Raw genomic sequence first — 27480 nt, forward strand, 5'->3', positions numbered from 1 at the left:
TCAGTGAAAAAGAGGAAGACCCTCAATGAGATGGACTGACACAGTGGCTGCAACAATGGGCTCAAACATAGCAACAGTTGTGTGCATGGCGCAGGACTGGACGGTGTTTCGTTCTGTTGTACACAGGGTTGCTACGAGTTGGAACCAACGTGGCAGCACCTAACAGCAAGAGGAAAACCAGGAGTTTCATCCCAGGTCTGTCTGATCCCCAAACCTGAGCTCTTCCCACATACTAGGCAGACCTGCATCAAGATGGAAAGGATCCACATGTAGGTGTCAGGTCCCTGGGCCAGCAGGCAGAGCTACACTGAGAGCTGAGGACCCTGGTGCTGGTGCCAGCTCAAGGTAGGACCCAGGTGAGCAGTGAAAACCGTCTTGCAAGTCTCTGCATTCAATGGGGTGACCAGCTGAGCCAATGAGCAGTCGCGGGAATGACGTGAATTCTGCACTTTGGTCCACAGCATCTCTCTTCCAGTATGGTATCAGCTGAACAGCCGTGCAGGTGGAGTAGACTGGGGCGGGGCTGGAGTGTGTGCCCAGAGTGCAGGAGGGGCCTCTAGAGCTGATGCAGCCTCGAGGTGCAGTGCTAGCAGTGGGTGGCCTCTGTCAGCCCTGCGCACCCTGGGAAGTTCTTGCACAGTATCCTCATACCGAAAACCAAACTCATTGCAGTCGAGTCAATTTCAACTCATAGGGACCCTGTAGGACAGAGTAGAACTGCCCTATAAGGTTTCCAAGGAGTGGCTGATGGATTCAAACTGCCGACCTTTTGGTCAACAGACGTAGCTGTTAACCACTATGCAACCAGGACTGGAAAAAATGGATTGGATAACAACACATGCATAGCTGCTTATTGAAAAACCACATGCAAAGTGACATTTATGCATTAAGTCAGCCTGGAGAAAGGTCTCCAGTGATGTGTCATAGGGCTCTTTCTTTGATCACTGACTTGGATTCCAAAAACCAAGCCTTCTGCCATCGAGTTGATTACCACTCACAGTGACCCCGTATGTTTCAGAGAAGAACTGCTTCATAAGGTTTCCTTGGCTGTAGTCTTACAGAAGCAGATTGCCAGGCCTTTCTTCCATGGCCTCATCAGGGAGGTTCGAACTGCCAGCCCTTAGGTTAGTAGTTGGGTGTCAACCGTTTGCACCACCCAGGGATCTTAGATTAAGGACATTGAAAAGCCCGTGCTTTTTATTTTGTGCTTTTTCCTCCATAAGGCATAAATGTTTTTCCATGTTGCTACATAAAACCAAAAAAACCAAACCCATTGCCGTCGAGTTGATTCCAACTCATAGTGACCCTACAGGACAGAGTAGCAATGCCCCATAAGGTTTCCACAGTATAATCATCATCTTAACGATTGCATAGTTCAAATTCCCAGGGTGGACTGCCCTATTTATGTAATGCCTCCAAGGAGAACCTGGAAATCTAAACCAAGAAAAGAAAACTCAAAAGTTGAAGAAAAGAATACATGAGGATGTTTATTGCAAAATTATTTATAGTAGCAAAAAATAAAATTAAAAAAAACCCTGGGAACAATGTTAATGTCCAGCAATGACGGGATGGTTTAGTAAATCAGAGCTCAATGCAATTATGCAACCACTAAAATGATAATTACACAGACTACGTAGCAACACAGAAAAACATTTATGCCTGCTGGAAAAAAGCACGAAATAATATTGTGTCTACATTTGTCCACAGTGATGTAAAATGAAGTGTGCCTGGGGAAAAGAAGGCAAATGAAAACTTATGTTAGGTGATGGGGTACTAATGAATTACTTTTTAAAAAATGTATTTTAAAGCTGACATACTATTTTAACAATAAATAAAAAGCAAGTTAAAAAAGAAAGTGTGCTCCGGGGACGATTGTCTAAGCAAACAAATTTCCTTCAGAGGTAGCTGCAGGCAGCCGCGTTTCTCCTCTGCCTTTTGCTTGACTCTTTGCAGGGGCAGTGGCTGGGCCCCAGGCAGAGCTGGGCCCTTGGCTTCCAGACTCAGTCAGGGGTGAGTGGTATGGATGCTCTCCTCCTGTAGGGACTGACTGTGATGGTTCAGTGAGAGAACCTCACCGTCTACACAGGAGACTGGGCCAATATTCCCAACCAATGCACCTCATGTGCAACCACCCCCACTCTGTCGGTGGGGGCTCCTGTGTGGCTATGACGCTAAAGAGGTTTTAGCAAAGCTTCTAGACTAAGACAGACTAGGAAAGGCCTGGCCATCTGCTTTGGAAAATCAGCCAAAGAATACCGCGTGGGTCACAACAGTTCGATCCACAACCTATCATGGGGATGGCGCAGGGCTGGGCAGCATTTCGTTCCATCGTGCATGAGGTCAAAATGAATCGGAGGCCAACATGAAGGCATCCAACTTGACGGCAGCTAACAACACCTATGCAGTGATCAGTAAGAGCGGAAGCTCAGGGGAAGAAGGCTCAGCTGCATCTCATGATCCGTCAATGTCTACACCTTTCCTTAAAGTAGCCAATGGTTGATAGGGCGCAATTACTGAGCACTTTTGCCAATAATTCTCCAGGGTCTTAAGAGCACGGTTGCCCCCTTGCACTGCTTTCCTACTCTCTCAGTTTGCATGCTTAGGTTTGCAGTCCTTGGCTGCCCTCTCTTCTCAGGTGGGTCCCTGGTGGCCCAGAGGACTCTCCAAGGAGGTGGGAGTTGAGGGAGATGGGGCCACCACCAACTGCCTGGCCCTGTGGGACAGCCTCCCCTCCCAGATGATCCTCTGTAACCCAGGAGGCCGTCTGCCCAGAAGACAGAAACTAGGAACAGCTCACCAGACAGGGAGCTGCTTCTGCAGAGAAAGAACCCATCCCTGATCCAAAGCTGCCCTGCCAGCTCTTCTCCCTGAGGTCACGTGCAAACTGCAGCCTAGGACTTTCCACCGCAAAGCCAAGAACATGGGAAACTTGAGGGGCTGCGTCCTGGGACTTCACCCAGTGCCTAGCACACAGAAGGGGTCTGGCAAGTCCCTCCACAGTTGGGCCTGTGCAGGGCCTGGCTTGCCCCTCTGCATCTGGGTGACTGTGTCCCTGTACCCTAGCCATGTGGCGCAGTGATGGCTGACAGTGCCAGGCAGGCGGCACCCACGTTCCCCCCAGGGCTGACACTCAGGCCACTGGGAAGCCCTTTGAAGCTGCAGGGCAGGGCGTCTTGTCCCAGTGGAGGCAGCAGCAGGCCCAAGGCTGCATAGGGGCGAAAACCCTGGGAACAAAGCCCTGGCCAGCCTGGCCAGCACCTCGTTAGGGATGGGGGGGAGCAATTCAGGAACAATATTGTTTATTTTTCTATTTTTAAGCAAGTCTAAGGTCTCTGGGGGCACAAATGAAGTTATCAGAAAAGACATGAGTGGAATAAAGCCTCAAGCCAGCAGGCTGAGAAGGGCCCTTGGGACCAGGACTCTTGAAAAGCTGAGATGGGGTTTGTTTATCTTGTACTCTGTGAGCGCAGGACTGTGACCGAGGTGCTGGACAAACATGTCCCTACTCCCCCTCCCATAGGCCCTCTGCTGCCTGTTCCCTTGGCGCAGCTGGGGAATTCGGGCACGAGCAATACTTTAAAAATAATCCCATCAGTGTCATCTGCAGAAGCGAAAGAGGAGGCTCCAGCTCTGGAAGGAAGCCTGGATTCACGTCTCACCTCAGATACGAGAACAGCTTTCCCAGCGGCAGAGAGGCCTAGCGGAATAGCGCCCAACACCATGCCCAGTCAGGGCCGCATCACTGCCTGGCTCTGCCACCTGGACAATCCCCTTCATTGCCCTGAGCCTCAGTTACCTCACCTGTCCAATGGGGCCAATTATCCTTTCATGGCTTCACTAACAGGCACGTTGGGAGAAGCAAATGAGATGATGTATGTGCACCTCCTTAGGGAAGATTGGGACATATATCCCCTCAAATCCTTACATACCCCGGAGAAGGTGTGTTGTGGTTCCCATTTTAAAGGTAAAGGAGCCGAGGCTCTGAGAAGTTAAGTGACTTGCCCAAGGTCATACTGGGAAGATTCAGACTCAGGCCTATGGAGCTCCAAAGCCCATTCTCCTTCCACACTGCTAAACTGCCTCTCAAGTGCTTGCTATACAGCAAGGTTACTACATTCTGCAGCTGGGAGCTTTGAAAGGAATCATGAATCATTGACAGGCCCAGTTAAAGACCTGGGTAAGTGTGGCTGGATGAGAAAGACTTCCCAGAAGTGCACTGTGTGGTACAAAGCAAGGAGAGCTGGACTTGTGGTCGACAGTCTTGGTTCAGGTTCTGACCTTTGCCCAGACCAGCTAGATGGTGTAGACAGGTCACTTAACTACTCTGGGCCTGAATATCCCACTCTGCAAATCAGAGGTCCTAACAGCTGCTTCCTGGGACTGAAGAGAAGCTCTGATAAGAGGTGACACGTCAGGAGGCAGAGAAACAGTCAAGCTCTGTGCAAATGAAGACAAAACACCTCTCCAGTTCCTGCACCTACAACAACGTGCAACACGGTTGAGCCGACCGTACCCAGGCCAGTGGCATGAAGTTCTCCGCACTGCCCTCTTCAGAGGCATCACATATGGGCAGTCACTCTGCAGATGCACTGGGGGTTGGGTGGGCCTCTCTCAAGGCTCCCTCCACCTCCTCCCCTAGCTTAGAGCCACAGGTCATCTGCACCCCACCCTGGGGTCAGATAGTAAGTTGAGGCCAAGTGAGAGGAAGGGATGGGCCAAGACCACTCTGCCAGCTGAGGGAAAAGCTAAAAATGGGACCCAGAGCTCTTTCCCACATCCCAAGGGCTTCCTACTACCTTGTGTGGAAGGTGTTATCATACCCATGTGAAAGACGAGCAAACTGAGGCCCCAAGCAGAGGGGGTGATATGTCCAAGGCCATTGGGTTTAAGTGGCAGGGCCGAGGCTGGAGGCCAGGTACTTGTGTCTCAGCTGCCTGCTCAGCCCAGAACAGAGTCTGCCCCTACATCACTGAGTTTTTTTCTGAAACAAGCCACTTCTTATTCCTTTGGCTGAATGTCTAAATAAGGATTTTTGCCAATTCCAAGCCCTGCTAACTGATGAAGTTGTCAGAAAGAGATCTAATGATACTTGAAATGCAGGGGGTGAGCCAGCTCCCTAATTGCCTTCCCAGCTCTGACCCATCAGGGAGTCAGGACCTTCCCATAGGCCTGGGGGCGGGTGGGGGGAGGGAGGCTGGAAGTTGAGCCTCTGTTGCCTTTCATTAGTGCGGCACTACAGGTCAGTTGGAAACCCTGGTAGTGTAGTGGTTAAGAGCTATAGCTGCTAACTGAAAGATCAGCAGTTTGAATCCACCAGGCGCTCCTTGGAAACCCTATGGGGCAGTTCTACTCTGTCCTATAGGGTCACTATGAGTCGGAATCAACTCGATGGCAATGGATCCGTTTGTTTTTAATATACCAAAGAGAGAAGAGCAAACAGAAACATTGTGGTCAGGTGTATTTTTGCTATGGTGCGGCCTTGGGCAGGACTATTAACTTTTCAGAGCCTCAGTTTCCTCATCTATAAAATTGGAAAATACCACTGTGCCTTACAGAACTGCTGTAAGAATCAAATAAGGCAGAGTGTGAAAAGGGCTTTGAAAACCACAAAGCACATAACTAATGGCAGCAGACATTTGGGGTCAGGGAGTAGAATTACTGTATCCACCCTAACTGCTGCTTTTTTTTAGCAAGCCAGGAAGACTATCCCAAGATGTGGGAGGGGCTAGGGTATTGGCCTAAATATAGCCTGAGGATTATCATTGGGTCCAGTTGTCTTGGCCTGGGCTGTGGCTGACCATGGACTCCCCTGCCTGCTGCCTTCCCTCTGGGCTTGATTCTCTCCTCTCTGAGTGTGCTCAGAGGACTGCCCTGAGCTCAAGGAACTGAAGAGGTAAATGTTAGGATGGGCAGGCCAGCTCCTCATCAATGGATCAAACCTTGAACACAGCATTTCCTCAGGATGTGGTAGGAGTTCAGAGTGTAGAACATGGAAGCAGCCTAGGCTGGGGTTGGAGGCCTGGGTTCAAACCCTGGCTCAGCCTCTGGCTGGCCCTGTGACCTTGTATGGGCCATTTGCAATCTGTGGACCTTGATTTCTTCATCTGTAAAGGCCCCGTCCACCCCTGGGAGATGCAATGAGGCAGTGGCCACGAAAAAGCTCTGACAAAGTAGGTTAAAACTGCACCAGAGGGACCCAGGAGTCCAGGTACTGACACACCTCCACCACCAATACTTCTCAGGCCAGGTGGACAGAAGGATTCGAACTCTCCAGATGTGTGATCTGCCCAAGGGGCTCAGGGACCCAAAGGCCTCTAGTACCCCTTCCAGCCTGTCTTAGTCGTCTGGTGCTGCTATAACAGAAATACCACAAGTGAATGAATGGTTTTAACAAAGTGAAATTTATTCTCTCACGGTTCAGGAGCCTAGAAGTCTGAATTCAGGGTGCCAGCTCCAGGGGAAGACTTTCTGTCTCTGTCAGTTCTGGAGGAAGGTCCTTGTTATCAATCTACTCCTGGTCTAGGAGCTTCTCAGTCCAAAGTACATGCTCTTCTCCTGGCTCTTGTTTCTTGGTGTTATGAGGTCCCCATCCCAAGTTTTAGGGTTCCATTTCCTCTCAATCAATGCCCTCACTTTAACTTCAGACACCTCTTGAGGTTGGCAATTGAGTTGGTGTTGTAATTCAGCCACTCTTACTATAAGCCTCAGGGTTTGGTTTTCAGCAATATCAGCTACAAGAAATAAGGCCTTCTTTCAAGGCACAAGTGGAAACTTTGAGGTTGTTTATGTGGCACTTGAGCTTTGACTCTGAAGCAATGAGCTCATCTCTTTCTTTCCCCAGTTCGTCTAGCAAAAGTAGAACCAAGCAACCAGCTTCCTTATACTTCTCATTATGACAAAATTGTAGAAGAGTATCACACACACAACATATGATCACCCAGAGCTTCGCCTTTCACTAATACTGATCTATTGGTTGTGATATTTTGCATATTTGTATTGCCACCTCACAGGCTTCCAAGTGTGACGAATCCCAAGATTGGCAGGCAAGACTGAAGGTAAACTGCTAGCTCGAATCCCAAGAACTAGAGGTCAGATGAACAGAAGCCAGCTGCAGGATCCAGAGTGAGTAAAAGCCTTGCCAGAATGTCTACTTATATTCAACGTAGGCCACAAGCCCAGGAGATTTTATATGTACATCTCTGAGTGCTGAGCCCTGGCCCCAGATTGGCTAAAAGAAGCACAAAGGAGGTCCCTCCTTGTCCCACTGGGGGCTGTTGTCCGTGCCTGACCGATCAAGAAGCCACCCAGCTCCTAAGAAGTGGGGAGGGGAAGCTCATTGAGAAGGAACAGGTGTCTCAGGCTCAGTCTCCCTAGGAGGCATCGTAGCACACTACTGGTGGTGCAATGGTTGAGCTCAGCTGCTAACTGAAAGTTGGCTGTTCAAACCCACTCAGTGTCCCCACGGGAGAAATATCTGGTGATCTGCTCCCATAAAGATTAAAAAAAAAAAAAGATTACAGCCTAGAAAACCCTATGGGAGCAGTTCTACTCTGTCGCATGGGGTCACTATGAGTTGAAATTGACTGGACAGCACCTAACAACAACAAAGGTAGTCTGGGCGAACCTATTCAGCCCCCAGTTTTGGGCACCAAGATCCGGAAACTGAGCTCCGCAATGCCCCCTGTTTTGTGATTCTCTTGTTTGCTTCTTTACCCAGAATTCCCTGAGAAAAGACCTTGTAAGAAAAGAACCAAGAGCTAGGTTAGGGCACATCACATAGCAAACACCTAACAACTACTTATGGAGCAAATGGACACGAACCAGGAGTAAGAACTTTTATTCACCAGACATTCTCCACAAAGATTTCTCTTATCCATGGAAATTTCTCTCTAGTAATGAAATCAAAAGGAGAGAAGATGGACATTTCCAGGAATCTTTGCTCCTGGGAGACTGAGGAGGATGAGGAGCACTGATCCTCTGTGCTCCCAGAGCAGCCTGACAGGCTAGAGGACCGTGTGGGGGATGGAAGGAGGACATGGCCAGGCTCTGAAGATATTGCCCAAGTGGAGCATTTGGAGACTAAGAGTGGAAGAGAAAAATTGTGGGGCAGCTGCTGTCTATGTGGAAGATTCTGAGAAGGCAACGATGAGAGGGGTCTGTGTAATGTCGGCTGTATGTCAGGAATGCGCACGTATATCTCTGGGTAAAAATGACAGGCTGAACACTTACATCTAATTTTGCTCCCTCCTGAAACCCACTTGCCATCAAGTCCATTCCAACTCATAGCGACCCTATACAACTGAGTGGAACCACTCCATTGGGTTTCCAAGGAGCTGCTTGGTGGATTCGAACTGCCGGCCTTTTGGTTAGCAGCCAAGCTCTTAACCACTGCACCACCAGGGCTTCCACCACTAAAAGTAAAGGAGTTTTTCACAAAAACAGAAAAAGCATGAGAGGAAACACAGCTACATAGTTCTGAAGGTGGAAACGATGAATGAGAGGTAACTGGCCTAGCAGATATGAGAAAGCAGGGCCCTGAGCTTATATCCCAGATTTATATCCCAGAATCCTCTAAAGGCTCTGGAACTGGAAGCACCTGGTACCACTGGAAACAGGGGTCAGCTAAAAGGAGGATTGGTTGAAAGTGCATTCTAGATCCCTCCCCACTTGCTGTTGGGGAATTGCCTTTCACCAGGCCCTACAGTGGTTAAGAGTTCAGCCGCTAACCAAAAAGTGGGCAGTTCAAATTGACCAGCCTCTCCTTGGGAACTCTACAGGTCAATTCTACTCTGTCCTATGGGGTTGCTGTGAGTTGGAATCGATTCGACGGCAATGGGTTTGATTTTTTGTTTGTTTGTTTGAGGGCCTACAGAAGATTAGCGTTGTTCTCTGGGGAGAGTACAACAGGGATTTTCAGACCTAAGGGACATCAGACCCAGCTGAGAACTGAGGATTAAATAAATCTATGCCCACTGAACTCTAGACTCCTCCAGCCCTCTTTCCCAACTTAGCTCTAGAGTGCTGGCAGCCAGTACCGAACTCCCTCCCACTCTAGGGAATCCTCAAAAAAAAAAAAAAAAAATGGCCCACTTAGCCAGCACAACCTGTGCAAGGCAAGATCGTGCAGCTCCATTGATACATCCAAACTCCCTGAGGGACCAAATTGCTGGACTGAGGGCTGTGGGGACCGTGGTCTTGGGGAACACCTAGCTCAATTGTCATAACATAGTTTATAAAGAAAATGTTCTACATTCTACTTTGGTGAGTAGAGTCTAGGGCCTTAAAAGCCTGTGAGCAGCCATCTAGGACACTCCATTGGTCTCACCCTTTTGGGAGCAAGGAAGAAGGAAGAAAACTAAAGACACAAGGGATAGATTAGTCCAAAGGACTAATGAACCACATCTACCACGGCCTCCACTAGACTGAGTCCAGTACAACTAGATGGTGCCCAGCTACCACCACTGACTGCTCTGATAGAGATCACAGTAGAGGGTCCCAGCTAGAGCTGGAGAAAAATGTAGAGCAAAATTCTAACTCAAAAAGAAAGACCAGACCTGCTGGCCTGACAGAGACTGGAGAAACCCTGAGAGTATGGCCCCTGGACACTGTTTTAGCTCAATAGTTAAGTCACTCCTAAGGTTCACCCTCAGCCAAAGATTGGACAGGCCCATGGAACAAAACACAACTAAAGGGGCACACCAGCTCTGGGGCAGAGACTGGAAGGCAGGAGGGAAAAGGAAAGCTGCTATTAGGGAACCCGGCTTTGAGAAGGGAGAGTGTTGACATGTCGTGGGGTTGTTAACCAATGTCATACAACAATGTGCGTACTAACTGTTTGATGAGAAACTAGTTTGTTCTGTAAACCTTCATCTAAAGTCAACTAAAAAAATTATTTTTCAGTTAAAAAAGAAATGGTCCATTCAGCACACCCTCCAGGGAAACTCCCAGTCAATAAACCCCATCCAAGGATTCAGAGCTTTGAAACTGTTATTTAGCAACCATCCTCCGCTTTTAATTATGAGCAGACAATTACCAGATAGCCAAGGAAGACCTCTTACATGAAAGAGGAATATCCAAACAAGCAAACAGAAAAAAAAGCACCTTGAAGAAAAGATCAAAGAACATATTGCATCCAGGATACTATTAAAAAAAAAAAAAAAGTCAGAGAACAATAATCAGAAAATAAAAAGCATGATAGGGAAATGAAAAAGCTAAATAAGATTGAAGATAAAGTTGAGAAAATCTCCCAGAAAGAAGACCAAAGAGACAAAGATGAAAAATAGGAGAAGAGAAACAAAGAGTAAGGGGCCAATCCAGGATGTACAAAGTCAAGAAAGAGAGAACAAAGAAAAGAGAATGGAGGTAATTATTAAGAAAGAATTCAAGGAAAGTCCCAGAACTGAAGGCCATGAGTTTCCAGGCTGAATGGGTCTACCATATGCCCAGTATACAGAGAAAACAGACCCACAGCAAGGCACATCATTGGAAATTTCAGGGCACTAAGAGAGGTTTGGGAAACCCTGGTGGCACAGTGGTTAAGAGCTACAGCTGCTAATCGAATGGTCGGCAGTTTGAATCCACCAGGGGCTCCTTGGAAACTCTATGGGTCAGTTCTACTCTGTCCTATAGGGTCATTATGAGTCGGAATTGACTTAATGGCAACAGGTTTGGTTTGGTTTGGAGTCTACAGGTTTGCAGAAAAGGGAGGGGAAAAGTCACAAAAAAGTTCAGGAAACAGAAAGGCTTTGAACTTCGCAACAAAATGCAATAGAGTGAAACTGGCCTATAATTCAGTTCCATCTAAACTCTCAGTCAAGTGTGAGGGGAGAATAAAGACATTTTCCCCTGCACTCTTTACCAGGAAACTACTGGAGGATGTGCTCCACCAAAACAAGGAAAGTAACCAAGAGAAAAGAAGACAGGAAATGGAAAATCCAGGAGAGAGGGCTGGTTGTAAAGGAAGATGCCAGTGTGACAACCTACAGTAGGCTCAGAGGGCAACCCATTCTGAGTAGAGTAGGTTGGAAGGCTCCAGGAGAAATTTCATAAGAAAATGAAATGCATAGACAACTTCTCCCTCCTGAATAACCTTTAGAGGAGATTTAGACAATCAGCAGAAGTTTGGTGTTGACTTAATGATAAGTACATAGAAATCTGAGCAAAATAACTATTACATCCAGAAAAAGCCACCAAAAAAAAAAAGTGCAGAAAGAAAGAAGTCACCATAGTTTCTGAAATGCTTCAGCTCTGAATGGCATACAAAATCATAATAATGAAAGCACGGAATAGTGATCTAACTGAAATTACGATATAACTACATCGAGAGGATGGGGGTAGAGGGAGAGGAAAGAGTTAAATCATCTCTGTTGTTGTAGTTGTTGAGTCGATTCTGATTCATGAAGACCCCATGTGTTACAGAGTAGAATTGCTCCAGTGGATTCGAATCACCAGACTTGAGCTTAGTAGTCAAGCACATATTATCTCTAGAGAAAATTAAAGACTGAAATATCAAGATATGGCAATATAAGTTGCTCTTTACAGATATGGAGGCAAATACCGAAAGAATCAGCTAAGAGCTGAAAATGGTTGCTTCTAGAGAAGGAGATCCCTGGGTGGCATAAACAGTTTGCATTCAGCTACTGGAGCCCTGGTGGTGCAGAGGTTAAGAGCTATGGCTGCCAACCTAAAGGTCAGCTGTTAGAATTCACCAGCCACTTCCTTGGAAACCCTATGGAGCAATTCTACTCTGTCCTATAGGGTCGCTATGAGTTGTAATCGACTCAATGGCTGCGAGGATTTTTTGAGTTTTACTCAATTACTAACTGAAAAGTTGGTTGTGTGAACCCACCGAGCTGCACCACAAAAGAAAGCCCTGGCAATCCGCTTCCATTAAGATTACAGCCAAGAAAATCCTATGAAGCATTTCTATTCCATAACACGTGAGGTCACCATGAATTGGAATCAACTTGACGGCAACAGGTTTGGTTTTTGGTTGTCGTTAGGTGCCGTTGAGTCAGTTCTGACTCATAGCGACCATATGCAACAGAACAAAATGGTAACATGTCCAAAGTATGTGAGATGAAGTCTCACTATCCTCTCTTCTAAGGTACATTCCGGCTGTACTTCTTCCAAGACAGATTTGTTCATTCTTCTGGCCGTTCATTGTTTGTTAATATTCTTCACCAACACCATAATTCCAAGACATCAATTCTTCTTTGGTCTTCCTTATTCATTACCCAGCTTTCACATGCATATAAGGCAATTGAAAATACCATGGCTTGGGTCAGAGGCACCTTAGTCCTCAAAGTGATATCTTTGCTTTTCAACATTTGAAAGAGGTCTTCTGCAGCAAATTAGTTCAATGCAATATGTCACTTGATTTCTTGGAACTGCTGCTTCCGTGGGTGTTGATTATGGGTCCAACTAAAATGAATTAATATTTTCTCTCTTTCTCATGATGTTTCTTATTGGTCCAGTTGTAAGAACTTTTGTTGTTGGTTTTTGGTTAAAGAAGGAGAAATGCAGGCAACCCATGTAGGACAACTTGACTCTCTATTGGCATATACAATTTTAAAACTTAAAAAAAAAAAAATTGAAAAGAATATCTACTCCCACCCCTACTCCTCCCATCTTGGTGACTTCTTGAGAGGCGGAATAAATACCACAAGGACTTTTCATTGCTTAACAGCCTCAGGAGTGAGTTCTTTGCAAACCATTTTAAGCAGATAGGCCCTTGCCTATAATCAGGGCTCAAAAACGCTCAGACAGATAGAAATTGAGATGGAGCTGAAATCTTAGGAGCCATGCCTGGAGTGCCTTCTTACACCTTGGGCAGGTTTCCAAACCTCTCTGGCTTTTAGAGAGTGGATGCCAGGATAAATGTAGTAAGAGCAGACGATGCAAAGACAATCTGCCGGCAGGAAATCCAGAGGGGGAGGTGGGGAAGCGGCCAGTACTATGCTGAGACCTTGAGAGACCTTCCTTCAGGCCCTGCTGCCTGGCCATCCTGGGTGGACACTAAGATAGCTCTGGGCCCGGAAAGAAGAAACTTGGGTCACACCATGCCACACTCATCCGTGTTTACATTAAGAAAGATAATTATTTACCAGAGCAGAAATACTGAGCTAATTCACATTAAAATATACCAAATAGAACAGCAGACAAAAAGAAAACAGACTTCTGAGAAGAAAAGGGATACTGTGTCCCAGATCACCAGGGCATTCTTGTCAGCAGGCTTCTCCCACCCTCTGCCACCCAGGCCACTCTCTGCTTGCTCTCGGCTGACAGGCAGACCCTCCGCAATGTTAATAAGCCCACTTATTCCACAAGTGAACCTAAGTTAAGAAAACTGAACTTTCTTCCTGCACCACTCAGGCCCCTGAGCCAAGTTCTATCAGTACCCAGAACTCCCTGGGGCCCAGTTCTCAAAGCCGTTTCCAAAGAAGTGTTCTGGGCAGTGTGAGCCACAGAACTCCCGTCGTTGGGGCCACAGAGAAGACAGGGACACCCTGGTCCCCACCTCTCAGCAAGCCACTCCCTACTCATTTTAGGAAGCAAGCTTTCTGCTTCACCCAAGATTGGAAAGATGTGGAGGGAAACTTTTGTACCTAGATGTAAGTCCCTAAAAGCTGGTCTGAGGACCAGTGATGGTCAGTGACAACATTCTTCATGAGCAGTGACAAAGGGAGAAAGTAAGGACAAAAAGGGGTGAGTATGGAAAGGCTTGTCTTTGCTTGTAGCATTATGTCTTCCATTTTTGTCCTAAAAGTAACATTTTTAAAAAAACAAAATGATCGTGATTGGACATGATATACTTTGTTAAATGTTCTTGCTTGGCAAAATTGAAATTTGGCATCTCTAGTCCCTTCTCAAAAGTCTTTTTTGGAAATTTTATCGGACTATGAAATTCCCAAGTCCAGGACACACTGTGATATACATGACACAAAGGAGAATAATAAAACCAGGGTTAGAACCACAGACTCCAAGGCTGAGCAGGGCACTAACGCATCCACTCCAATCTCCCTTTGACAACGAAGTGTGTGCTAGAACATCCTGCCAAATGCCTGACAGGCCCCCTGCTTGGTTCCCTTCAGTGACAGGGAGCTCACTACCTAACAAGGGCACCCATTCTTCCTCTGCACAGCTCTAATGATTAGAAAGGACTTTCCTGTGTTGCCCTGGGGCCACCTAGGGTGAGGTGTATCCTCTTCTAAGGACAGCCTTCACCTTCCTGGAAACGGGTTCCATGCCCCACCCAGTCTTCTTTGGCTGTAGTCTGTTTCTTAGTTGTTTTTGTCCCTCCTCCCCCACCCCCATCCCCAGGCATTCCTCTTGTGAAGTGTCTTGCCCAAGGTCACATGGCTACCAAGTGAATTCAAACCCTAGTCTTCAGCTCCCAGCCCAGTACCCTGTCCCCTAGCTCTCTGGATATGGCAGTGGCTCCGTGTCCAAAATTCATGAGATGGTCCTGGCTGTTCAAAACCAATTGGAAAGACAACAAGGAAACCAAAACAAACAAACAAAAAGCAAAATACCAAAAAGTCAATGTGATCCCAATAAAAATTTACATATCTGCATAGAAAAAAGTCTAGAAGGAAATATGTCAAAACAGTCATAGTGGCCACCATCCCTCAGAGGTGGGCTAGTGGGTGATTTTTATCTTATCTTTGCTTTTCTGTATTTTCCCATTTTATCCACAATGAACTAGTTTTTACTTGTGTAATAGAATAAAATAAAGACCATTTAGAAAGACAAAACAGGAAAAGTAAAATTAAAAGCCATACTGTCCAAGACTCCGTTTCCTCCCCACCCACTTTTCTCTGGACAAGCTCTCAGGTGTCTGGTGCTCCAGAAATGGAACCAGGTCCTGGCTCAGTTCTGTAGGCATGGCCCACAGGCTGGGGAAGAACAAGCCTCCAAAAACAAACAAGCCACCCTATAGGGCAGAATAGAACTGCCCTATAGGGTTTCCAAGGAGTGGCTGGTAGATTCGACAGTGACAGCAGCGCCCACCCCAGCTGTTCTATATTATTTCTATAGTGATCTCAAATCCCATAAGGTATAAATCACTATTATGCTTTCAAAAAGAGATATATTTAAGTACTTATAATATGCAATGGGTTTTTTTTGCGGGTAATATGAAGTTAGAAATATGTCTGCCTTTGTGAGGCTCTCTATCATTAACTATAAGTCATTAGAAACCTGTAAGTCTTCAGAAAGTTTTTTAGAAAATTTCTGAACTTAGAAACATAGACACTTGTGAAGTATGTATAGAATGTAAACAACCTTTAAGTTCACTTTGACCCAGCATGCTGTGACACAAGAGAACATAGCAGAAACCTAAACAGCCTCACTCGTCTCTAACCTTGAAGAGAAGATGCTACTCTCTAACCCTGGAGAAAAGACACAACGTACCAGTCTTTGACATCACATTGGCCCTTGTTGTGTGGAGCCAAGGTGACAAATTCACATATAAACCCTAAATTTCCGCTCACTCAGTGGGAGAAGGCAGAGATGAGGTTCTGTTTGCTGCCACCAACTTTTGGTTCTGTCTGTGAGGGACCTCCTTCCAGTTCAAGCCACGGGCCAGCCTTCTTCCCAACGCCTCTTGTTAAAAGTAAAAGCCTGGAGTCTAAAGATTTGGACTCTGACCATTGTGCTAACATTATAATTGTCATTGTTAATTCTGATTTTCTGATTCTAAATGAATGTCTTTACTTGCGTGCCATACCACGACTATCTTGCAATAACCTAAGAGAGTTTATGCATGACAAACCTGAGTATCTATTATTTTTCTCTGATAAAATAGCACACAGCAGCAGGGAGGGCAGAAGCATGCCAATAGTGCTGGCTCTCTGGCTACCCCTCAGCCCAGGCTCCATGGTAGGTAATCCAGGTCTGAAAGAAGCCCATCCACACTGTGTGTGCACGCTTGAGCATGTGTGTGCGGTGTGTGGATGTGTGCGGAGGTGTGCACGTGTGGCTGTGGGAACAGCGGGTGAGTGGGTGTGAGTTGGAGGCTACAAGAACAGTCGCCCATGCTGTTCTGGTGCAGGGACATGCACCAATCATTTCTCCTTTCCTAGGACTCCCCTTCTTTTCACTCCAAGACCCCAGCTTCTCCAGCTACCCTCACCCTGCTATCACATACACACCCTTTCTCGTTCTTTGGGCATCTCAGTTCCTGCCTCCACTTTAGGCCCCAGCTTTGTGTTCTTCTCTCTTTTTCTTTGTCTCTGCCCTTGCACGAGGCCTGTCACCTAGGAGGGGCCACATGGCCATTTGGTGAAAGTCCCTCCTTCCGTATCTTTCCCTCACGACACACCTCCCCCCCGCCCTGCCCCCGTCCCTGGCACTCTTCCAGGAGATGCCCGCAGCTCTCAGAGCCCATCTTGTTCGGGACAGAAAAGAAGATGGGCCCTCATTGCACAGTGACAAACTCAAACCATTATTCTGCCGAGATCTGAGTGAAAAATAGGGGCGCCTGACACTGCCATGATTTGTTAACCTGACATCCCCTCTCCATGCATTGCACAAATTTTAATTAAAGGCTCAGGAATGATTTGGAAGCCTTTTATTGTGTGCCTCTGGCTCGCCCAGGCCACCCCGGGGGAAGGGCAGAGCCTCTTTCACAACCCTCGACAGGGACAAGGCTCAAAGGATTGTCCCTGAAGGATGGGCAGCAAAGGGGAGGGGGCACTGACGGTGCAGGCAAACACAGCACGTCAGGGGACAAGGAGCCTTGGAGAGCATAGGGAAACTCCCAGCCACCCCACCACTCCACTCATTTTACAGGGGAGGAAACAGAGGCCCAGAGAAGTGGCTTGCACAGAACTCACCTATAGCAAAAGCAGGGTGTGTGTCCTGGTCTTGTGGGTTGTGGGATTCAGCCCAGGAAAAGTGGGGAAGGCCAGAAGGGACATGGGCATTCAACTCCCTGTTCTTGTCTAGCAGGAACTTCTACTTCAGGGAGAACTGGCGAACTGGAGGAGGGGAGAAAGAAAGGAGCAAAAGCAGAAATAGAGTCCCCCCTGGAGATGGAAGAAGGCAGGTGGGGAGGAGAGTCCCAGGGCTCCAAGTCTTAGGGAAGAACCTCCAAGAAGTTCTAAGTCCTTTCAGAAATACAGGGATCAACAGCCCTAGTCCACTGTGGCAACCTGAGCAGAAAAGCAGAGGGCTGAGGAGAGGTAGGCAGTGGCCTGAAGGAGGACCCTGACTTCCCCAAGGCCCCAGTGGTTCTGCAGGGGTTCCCCACCTTCCCACTCACCATAGTGGGGAGCACCAAAGAAAGGAGAGGAGGCTGGCTGGTGCAGGGGCCGCTGGGGCAAGGGGTCAAGTAAATGGTTAGCAGACAGCTGTGGGGTGGCTGAGGCTCAAAGGGAATCACAGGCAGGCCTGGGAGGGTCCATCAGCAAGACCAGCCAGCCTCCACCTGAGTCCTAGCCTCACCTCCTTCCAGCTGGGAGACCTGAGCAAGGCACAGCCCCCTCTGTACCTGAGCCCCTCACCTGAGCAATAGTGGGAGTTATCACACCTGTCCTGCCTCCTGAGACTGATTCAAGGATGGAATGAGGACAGATGCATGTGAAAGGTACTTGGAAACTGTGACATGCGGGGCCTTCTGCTTGGAGATTCAAGAGCACCCCGCACCCCCCACCACCCAGGGTGAGTCTGCCAGCTGACCCACGCTGCAGCACTGCAAACCCATCTCTCCCCCTCCCAGCCTCACTCCCTCCCGGCACCTTGCATCCTCAGTAGATCCCAGTGACCCCCACCCCCAACCCACCAGCCATCATGGCCTCACCCTCAGTGCTGGCAGGGAGCTGACCTGGTCCATGGTCAGCGTGGCCTCCTTGTAGTACTTCCCAGGAGGGCAGAGCTTCAGAAAGGTGTCATGGATGCTGAGAAGAGATAGGCATGATGGGGGCATGGCTGGGGAAGAGAGACTAGCAAGCCCTCTCACCTGTGGGGCTCTCTTTGGGGAAGGGGACTCAGGAATTGCTTGGCACAGAAAAAACAGTAATAAATCATTCCACCCATCTGCAAACACCCCTGAGGCTCTGGGGTGCCCAGCACTGGGCTAGACACCCACTGTGGGGGTGCAGAAATGATCCAGACGTGAGGAAAGGCAGAGGAATGTGCTCTGTGTCCTAGACACGCTCCACAGTATTAGTCATAGGATGTCAGAGCCAGGAGGGACTTCCATCAGCGGTCAGTCTGTCCCTCATTCACAGAATGAGAAACGACTAGGGCCTGGGGGGAGCCACAGCATTACCTCAGGCCCACCCTCAGCCCAGAGAAGAAAAGAAGTCGTGTGGTGTGTGTGGCAGAGCTAGGTTAGAACACAGCTGCTTGCACCCAGCAAGCCACACAGCCGCCCACGTCCCCCTTGGCAGCAAGCTGAGCAATCTCCCTAATTGTTCCTATAGCCCATGTCCCTGTCTGAAGACCCCCAATCCAGAGTCCAGGGGACTGGGCTTGTGACAGCAAACGTCTGTGTGGCCCCCGAGAGGACACGGGAGCAAAGGAACTCAGCCTCTGTCCTCCCCACCCACCCTGGACACAGGTTCCCAGCCACCAGTAGATCAAGACAGCCAGTGGAGAGGACAGAGTGGCCTCAGACTCAGACACCACATCCTGCACTGCCACAGTGGGACTGTGTCACCTTGGGCAACTCACTTCACACCTCTGAGCCTCAGTTTCCTCCTCCAGAAACAGGGTGGTAGTGACACCTCTTGGAGGACTGTGATGGGAGTTCACTGAACTGTGAAGGGCCTTGTGTGTGCATGGGTGTGAGCGTGCATTGTGTATGTGTGTGTGAGCATGTGTGTATGTGTGTGCATGTGCGTGCATGAGTGTATGTGTGTGCATGGGTGTGAACGTGGATTGTGTATGTGTGTGTGCACGTGTGTAGGTGTGTGCATGGGTGTGCATGAGTGTATGTGTGTGCATGGGTGTGAGCGTGCATTGTGTGTGTGTGCATGGGTGTGTGTATGGGTGTGCATGAGTGTGCATGAGTATATGTGTGTGCATGGGTGTGAGCATGGATTGTGTATGTGTGTGTGTGCATGGGTGTATGTGTGTGCGTGGGTGTGCCTGAGTGTATGTGTGTGCATGGGTGTGAGCATGGATTGTGTATGTGTGTGTGTGCATGGGTGTATGTGTGTGCGTGGGTGTGTACGTGTGTATGTGTGTGCATGCATGTGCATGTGTGTATGTGTGTGCATGTGTGCATGGGTGTAAGTGTGTGCATGTGTGCATGTGTGTGTATGTGTGTATGTGGGTGCATGTGCATATGCGTGTGCATTGCATGTGTGTGCATGTGTATGTGTGTGCGTGGGTGTGTATGTGTGTGCATGGGTGTGTGGGGGTGTGCATGTATGTATGTGTGTGCATGGGTGTGCATGAGTGTGTGTGCATGTGTGTGTATGTGTGTATGCATGTGTGTATGTGTATGTGCATGTGCATATGTTTGTTTGCATGTGTGTGCATAGTGTGTGTATGTGCGTGCATGGCGTGTATGTGTGTGTGCATGTGCATGTGTATATGTGTGCATGTGTGTGAGAGTGCATGTGTGTGTGTTTGCAAGTGTGTGTGCATGTGCATGTGTGCACGTGTATATATGTGTGCGTGCATGCATGTATATGTACATGTGTGTGCCTGTGTGTATGTGTGTGCATGTGTATGTGCACATGTGTGCATGTATGTATGTGTGTAGTGTATGTGTGCATGCGTGCCTGCATTTGTGTATATGTGCACGTGTGTGTGCGCGTGCATGTGTGTGCATATGCATGTGTGTACGTGTATGTTTGTGTGTATGTGTGTGGGTGGGTGCACGTATGTGTGTGCTGTGTGCACGCATGTATGTATGTGTGTAAGTGTAGTGGGAGGGGGCCATAACTTCAGACTGGTTAAAAGCACGGTCTCTGGAGCCACAGAGACCTAAGTTCAAATCCTGATTCTGCCACTTAATAGCTCTGAGATCTTCAGCAAGGTACTAAATTCATCTGAGCTTCAGTCTCCTCATCTTTACAATGGGGTAATGATCTCCTCTGCCAAGTTTATGAGGATTAAATGAGACGGAGAGGGTGTATCAAATGTCAGTTAGTGCCTGACATGTAACAGTGTTTGTATTATATCAGCCCTCGGAGGCGATTCTGAGCCTTCCCACCTCCCTGTGTCCCTGTCCTAAACCCCAGATGCCACCTTGCCCTCCGACTGTCCAGAAGTCAGACCTAGATTGTGATGGTGGAGTCCTCTCACCTAACCCAGGCCTGCCCTCACCTCCTTGTATGGTCCTTCGTGCTTTAAAATTACCTCTTCCACCCTACCATGGCCTCCACCAGACTGAGTCCAGCACAACTAGATGGTGCCCGGCTACCACCACTGACTGCTCTGACTGGGATCACAAAAGAGGGTCCTGGACTGAGCTGGGATAAAAGGTAGAAGAAAATTCTAACTCACAAAAAAAGACCAGATTTACTGGCCTGACAGAGACTGAAGAAACTCTGAGAGTATGGCCTCTGGACACCCTTTTAACTCAGTAATGAAGTCACTCCTGAGATTCACCCTTCGTCCAAAGATTAGACAGGCCTATAAAACAAAATGAGACTCAAGGAACACACCAGCCCAGGGGCAAGGACTGGAAGGCAGGAGGGGACAGGAAAGCTGGTAATGGGGAACCTGATTTTGAGAAGGGGGAGTGTTGGCATGTCATGGGGTTGTTAACCAATGTCTTACAACAATATGTGTACTAACTGTTGAGAAGTTAGTTTGTTCTGTAAACCTTCATCTAAAGTACAATTTTTTAAAAAATTACCTCTTACTCCTTCACTCCTTCCCTAGCCCTCTCCTCTAATCTAAATGTATAATCTCAGCTGAGTGCTAGGAGGCAAGCAAGCTGATCAAACTAATTCATACACAGGGGTGAGTGACTAACAGTGACTCTGTAGACACTCCCAGGGTATTTGAACGCTAAAACAGGAGGCTTGTTAACCCAAATGAACCTCTGATAGGTGGAGTTTAGGGACACATGACTAAGTGGTTGGAGATAGAGAAGGAGGTCCTCCTAGGACCCCTCTCACTGAGGCCCAACACCAGGGGAAATCAAAACCACATTCCAACCTCCTTCTAGCATTCATTTTTTCACAGCTCGATGACTACAAAAATGTGTTTTGGATCCCAGCCATGGAGCCACCCAACCTAAACCCATTGGCGTCGAGTCGATTCTGACTTACAGTGACCCTGTAGGACAGAGTAGAACTGCCCCATAGAGTTTCCAAGGAGCACCTGGCAGATTCAAACTTTTGGTTAGCAGCTGTAGCTCTTAACCACTACGCCACCAGGCTTTCCTAGCCATGGGGCAGTGGAAAGGAAATAAGTTCAGTATTCTGCTTGCCTACCACCTGGCCCAGCCCACCGCCCTGCCCAGACCCTGCTCTGTGCCCTGCGGGCTGGGCTCTACCATCCTGCATCCCCCAGCTCCCCTGCCCCCTGGCTTCCAGGTGGCTGGAGGTGGTGAGAGAGGTGGGTTATTCCTCCCAGCCCTTGCAGCCTCAGGACATTCTGGCAGAGTCTGTGTCCTCCTATCAAGCAGTGGCTTCCACAGCTCCACTCTTAACTGGGCACCTCAGAACTAACCAGCTGCCATTGTGACCAGTAGTGAGTGCTTAGCCATTTGCGCCACCCAGGCGGCCTACTTCAGGACCATTGTTGTTAGTTCCAGCTCAGGCGATGTATGCAGAGTAAATCTGCTCCATGGTGTTTTCAAGACTGCGACGTTTTGGAAATAGATCACCAGGCCTTTCTTCCAAGATGCCTCTGGGTGGACACAAACTGCCAACCATTCGTGCCATCCAGACAAACTACTTCAGGACTAGGAGGCATTAATCGCTACTTCTTGGGTGCCTCAACATTCCTTGAGATTTCCCTCGGCCTCTGTGAATAGTGCCTTCATTAGAAAGTATCTTCGAAGACCCCAGCTGAGTATGCCGCCTGCTTCCTGCTGGGACAATGACAGATGCAAAGCCAGGAAGACCCCAATTGAAATCCTGATCCCCCTACCCACCAGCTGTGTGGCCTGAGGCAAGCTGTTTGCCCTCTCTGGCCGATCTAGGTTCAAATCCTGACTCTGTCCAATGGGGAGATGACCCCCATTAAATGGTCCTGTCCTGCCTGTCATGAGAAGGGCCTGACAGGTGGAACCTGGAATGCTTCACGAGATTCACGGGTAGGGCCATGACTACTTTGTAGGGGACCTTGAGCTGTCACTGGAGGCTCTGCTCTTCAGCAAGTTTATGAGGGAGTGAAAACCAGGCTGTGGAGTCAGGGGTGGGGGTCAGGAGATAATCCCCAGAGAAGATCTGAGGGGGCACTTAAAGGCAACAAGGAAGAAAGGAAAACCATCATCAATGGAGTGTGCAGAGGCATACTAACAGACAGGCTGCACTAGGAGTGGTCTGCCCCAGCCAAAAGGGTGTTTTTTTGTTTGTTTGTTTTTATCACCGATACTGTTAGAATTGTTGGTGTGAGGTGATAATAAAAAGAGACTAGCTTTTAGTAAGTTTCATTAATTTTTAAAATTTCTCTAAGACAGAGCACCCCTTGGCCTCACCCAGGGCAGCCTTCTGCTGAGCCCACAGTGGTATGCCGCTGGGAGTGCCCACTGCATATTGCCACTTCACGAACAGTTTACACGCGACCTGCGTGACAGCCTTCTTGCAGGGAAGGGCTCATTGTCTCCGTTTTGCAGATCGGGAGACTGAGGCCCCAGAAGTAAAATAACTTGCTGAAGGTCACAAAGTGATGAGTGTTAAAGCCAGAGCTTCAGACACTAAACCTCTTTCCCCCAGGAGCCCTGGGAAGGGCAGTGCTGGAAGGACTGCCGGGGGAAAGAGAAAGGTCTCCCCACTGCCTGCTGCCCCCACTTCTCATGTGCTGGATGCACCCAGACACATCACTGCACCAGATCGTCCCAGTGCCCCCTGTGGGAGAGCTGTTGTCTTTGTTGTTGTTATGTGCCCTCAAGTCGGTTCCTACTCATAGTGACCCTATAGGTTTCCTATAAGAAACCCCCATAGGGTTTCCAAGGAGCAGCTGGTGAATTCCAACTGCTGACCTTTTGGTTAGCAGCCTGAGCTCTTAACCACTGTGCCACCAGAAGAGCTGTAGGGTGATACATTCTACAGGTGTACAAACTGAGGCTCGGAGGGGTAACGGGCATGCAGCTGGGAAGAGGCTATTGGGGGGCTGAACCCTAAACCAGGATCTCCCAGCTGTGCTGCCCACTTCCAAAGGCCCCAACCCCCCTGGAGAGCTTTCTGGGGAGGGTGCTGTGGGGAGGGCCCTCCCCGGACTTCATGCCCTCGCAGGCTGCCAAGTGGGCGTACTGCCCACAGATGAATCGTAGCTGCGTCTTGGCTGCCACAAAATGTTCTTCTCCTCCAAATATGGATCAGCCAGCTGTAAATGGAACTCTGAATTAATCACTAATGGACTCAAAAGTCAAAGCCATTCGAAAAACTCACACATATAGCCTGCCAGGCTGCCGCTCCCTTGCTCACCTAGCCCAGACGCAGAGGAAGGGCCATCTGCTGGGGGAGGCCCCAAGTCGGGGAGGAGGCCAGCTCCCCTGCAACCTCTCCATAGGACCCTGGGCCTGCCACAGACCCTCTTGGGCCTCAGTTTCCCCCTGGATCCCTCCAGTGCAGTCATGCTGTGATTCCAGGTTTCTGTGCTGCCCTCTGGCATCATGTCCACCCACGTGCTTCTGAGATCCTCTATGTACTGACCACGTGCCAGGCACTGCCCTAAGTCCCTGCCATGGACTTGATCATTTACTTGTCCAAACAACAGCCATATGAGGGTAACGTCTACGACCTTCGTATCCAACTGCTTTACAAGTACGGAAACTGAGGCTCAGTAAGGGTAATAAACTCGCCCACAGTCTCACACAGCTAGTATGTGGCAGAGTTGAGCCTCAAACCCAGACAGCTGGACTGCAGAAAACAACCTTGTAAGCACCCCGTCGCTGACCTTATGTGCTGTGGGGAGGACACAAGGGCTGATGGCCAGGCAGGGCCCCAGAGCCGGTGAAGTTCCGAGAGTCCTGAGGGGGCTAAGAGGAAAGACGGCCACCCTGGACAGGGGCTAGGAGCGAGCTCAGGCTCCAAAACCAGGCCCACACCCAAACCCAGGACAATGTCAGGAGCAATTCATGAGCAATGCAGTGTAATCCAAAGAGCTCTGAGCACATCAGGCTGACCCAGGCACCAGCCATGCAGGGCCAGACTGGCGTCAGTTTGTGTGCTGCCTAGAAAGCCACATATGCCCTCTCTAGGGACAGGCCCCAGGAGCAGGGTTTACAGCCACAGCTGAAGAAAAGTTCTCCAGCAGGGCCTGTTGACTGAGCCCAGAAAAGACATCTGGGAAGCAGGGGCTCCTGGGGTAGCTAATTCAACCAGAAGTCAGAGAGGGCTGACCTGGAGCTGAGGCTGAAAGGAATCTTGCTGTTTCCAAGACCAAACGGAGGTGAAAGAAAATAACCAGGAGCTGGAAATAGAGGAGAGATGAGCCAAGGTAGCCCTGGACTGGGAAGAGGCTGGCCCCAAGACCAGAGTCTGTCACGTGTGCTCTGCCCCTCCCACCATATGTCATCTGCAAATCGGGTGATCAGGCCTTCATGTCCTTATGCAAGTCACAGATAAGAAGGTGGAAATGTGTTAGACCAGGACACAGCCACCCTCTCAAAGGTTACTTCTGCCTATCGGTCTCTTGGATACTTTCTTTCCAACTAGCTAAATTCATCCAGCTGGACTGTCATCCAGCCCATGTCTCTGTCACCTTCATAGGAAATTCACAACACATTATCAGAAGCCACAAAGGAAAATCATTCACAAGTGACAGTGTTTAGCCTGGCCCGACTCGGCCTCCGCAGCCGTGATGGCCACTTTCTTCCCTGAGCATCACACGCCATCTGCTCCCTGGGCCACTACCAGTGCTTCTGAGCATCCATATGGAAGCCTGCTGGGCCACGGGTCCCCCAGTCTGCCTCTTCGCTTCACAGACAACACACGCCAACGTTACCATGTGCCATCTCCCAGGCCCCCTCCAAGAAGCCACCCTAGTATTCATTCGTGTGTGCGCGTATCCTTCCAGAGGTGTCCTCTGTGTGTGTGTACATACATACGTATATCCCTTTATTTTACAGAAACTGCAGCACCCTGTATAAAACTGCCATTGCATTGAGTCAGTCGCGACTCATAGCAACGCAACAGGACAGAGCAGAACTGCCCCATAGGGTTTCCAAAGCTGTAAATCTTCAATGGAAGCAGACTGCCACATCTTTCTCCTGCAGAGCAGCTGGTGGGTTACAACCACAAACCTTTCGGTTAGCAGCCAAGCATTTAACCACTGCACCACCAGGGTTCTGCATCCTATATACCAAGCCCACTGCTGTCTAGTTGATTCTGACTCACTGCAGTCCCTGTGGGACAGAGTAGAACTGCCCCATAGGGTTTCCAAGGCTGTAAATCTTTATGGAAGCAGACTGTCTCATCTTTCTCCCGTGGAGCTGCTGGTGGGCTCCAACCGAAGACCTTTTGGTTAGCAGCCAAGTGCTTTAACCACTGCACCACCAGGGCTCCTCTATACATCTGTCCAATTTTCCAAAATAATACAGTTAAATAGGTTAAAAGACTTAAATTAAAACTACCAATACTCAGTTCCCCATACCACCTCTCCGCCCCTGCACTCCAGAGGCAGCATTTCAAAAACATTTTGCTGTTTCTTTTGGTTTCTACTGAATATTTATATATTATTTCTAAATACTATGCTGATACTGCTAATTGTTTGTATTTTTCATTATAGACATTATCTTGTGACTTCCTGCTACAAAAGAAGAGGATTTGGCTCTCCGTGTATACATCTCCTTCCCCCAATCTCCCAGTATAAAATAAAACCATTTGACTGAACCAATATTTAGTATTTATATTATTATGCAAACCTTATTCAGAGCTGAGCTCCCTAGTACACCATGATTATATTTCCTTTCTTGCAAGGCTTTTTGTTTTTCCCAGAGTTCACAATCATTTTGTTTTTCATTTGCTTAGGTTCCAGTGTATTCCTCTCCAAACTTTCTGTAGAACGTAAACCTCCTCTCACTATGGTCAAATGTGTTATGTAATCTACAGGTTCATTTTGTTTTCTTGGAAACATCACATCTGGAAGCCCCTGACCCCTAGTTCTAACCTGCTTTCTAGGCCCTCTCCCTCTTGCCATCCTTGGGCTTCCCTTCACCATCATCCTGAGACTTCATGTTGCCTTCCTCTGTGTTGGAATCTTGTTTCCTGGATTCTCAGACTTTTTTCTTTATGTTTCTTTAAACTAGTTATAACAGAGCACATTCTTCAAAAGCTTCCTAAGAGCAAATGCACAAAAAAAAAATTTTTTTTTTTTTTAGAATTTGTGTGTCAAAGAATTTTGATATTCCACTTTTATTCTACCCTCACTCTTGATAATAGTTAACCTGGACTTAATTCTAGATTAGAAGTGGTTTTTCCTTAGACTCTTGAAGGTGATTAGCCACTGTCCTCCAACATAACAAGTTCAAAGCCATTCTGACTCCTGATTCTCTGGCTGAAGTGTTTTTTCTCTGTGGAAGCTTTTAGGATCTTCTCGTTATCTCAGGTGTTCTGAAATGTCATTATGACATGACTTAGTATAGGCTTTTTGTATTCCTTCTTCAAATACCCAGTGCTCCTTGGCTTTCAATTCATACTTACAAGCAAGGCTCTAAAAGGCTGACCAGAGCTCATGCCACTCTTCCCTGTGCCTGGAGGCCCTGAGTCAGGAGCCTCTCTGGTGCAGCTCTCTCCAGATGGTGAGCTCCTGCCTTCTGCTGGGGTGGGGAAGGGGGAGCTGAGTGGATTGCAGGGCAAGAGCAAGAACCATACAGAATTTTCTATCTTTCTGTATTCAGCCTGACCCCACATCCTGATATTCAAAGGTTCCCGAGCCTTTCTGGGTTCTTGATTCCATCATCCTTACCCCCTGTAGGCAACTTGCTTTCAGCTTCTGCTCTGCTAAGTCTGTGACATGGATCTATCTGCTTTCCATTTTTGAACATTTTGTTGACCTCTCTCATCTGCTTTCATCTCTTATGTTCATTTTGTCCTTATGGGTTTATTTCTCTTCTTTATTCCTTTATTCTCCTTTTAGTGGAGGTAACAGAGTTAAAAGAATATGCTCTGTTCTCCACGGTAACTGGAAGTTGCCTGCGCTTTGCTTTCTTTACTTAACAATCTATCTTGGAGGTGGCTCCATACCAGACATAAAGATCCTCCTCCTCCTTTCTAAAGGTAGTCTTCCATTGATGGCCATATCGTGATCTACTTCACCTGTGGCCTCTGGATGCAAGGGGAAAGGGGCCAGGTCAAAGGGCTTTCCCTTTCTGAACTGGGGACATGTGGACATCTCCAGTTT

General features: G+C 48.3%; 1 protein-coding gene across 1 annotated transcript in view; it reads right to left on the reverse strand.

The window, feature by feature from the left end:
* Positions 1 to 27480, reverse strand: part of CIB4 (calcium and integrin binding family member 4) — a 76550-nt gene that overhangs the window by 45370 nt on the left and 3700 nt on the right. Inside the window, exon 3 of the mRNA XM_049904007.1 lies at positions 17804 to 17900. Coding sequence (XP_049759964.1) covers positions 17804 to 17900 — 97 coding nt within the window. The remainder of the gene's footprint in view (positions 1 to 17803; positions 17901 to 27480) is intronic.

This window comes from Elephas maximus, chromosome 12 (genome assembly GCF_024166365.1).
Source record: "Elephas maximus indicus isolate mEleMax1 chromosome 12, mEleMax1 primary haplotype, whole genome shotgun sequence".
Classification (NCBI taxonomy): Eukaryota; Metazoa; Chordata; class Mammalia; order Proboscidea; family Elephantidae; genus Elephas; species Elephas maximus.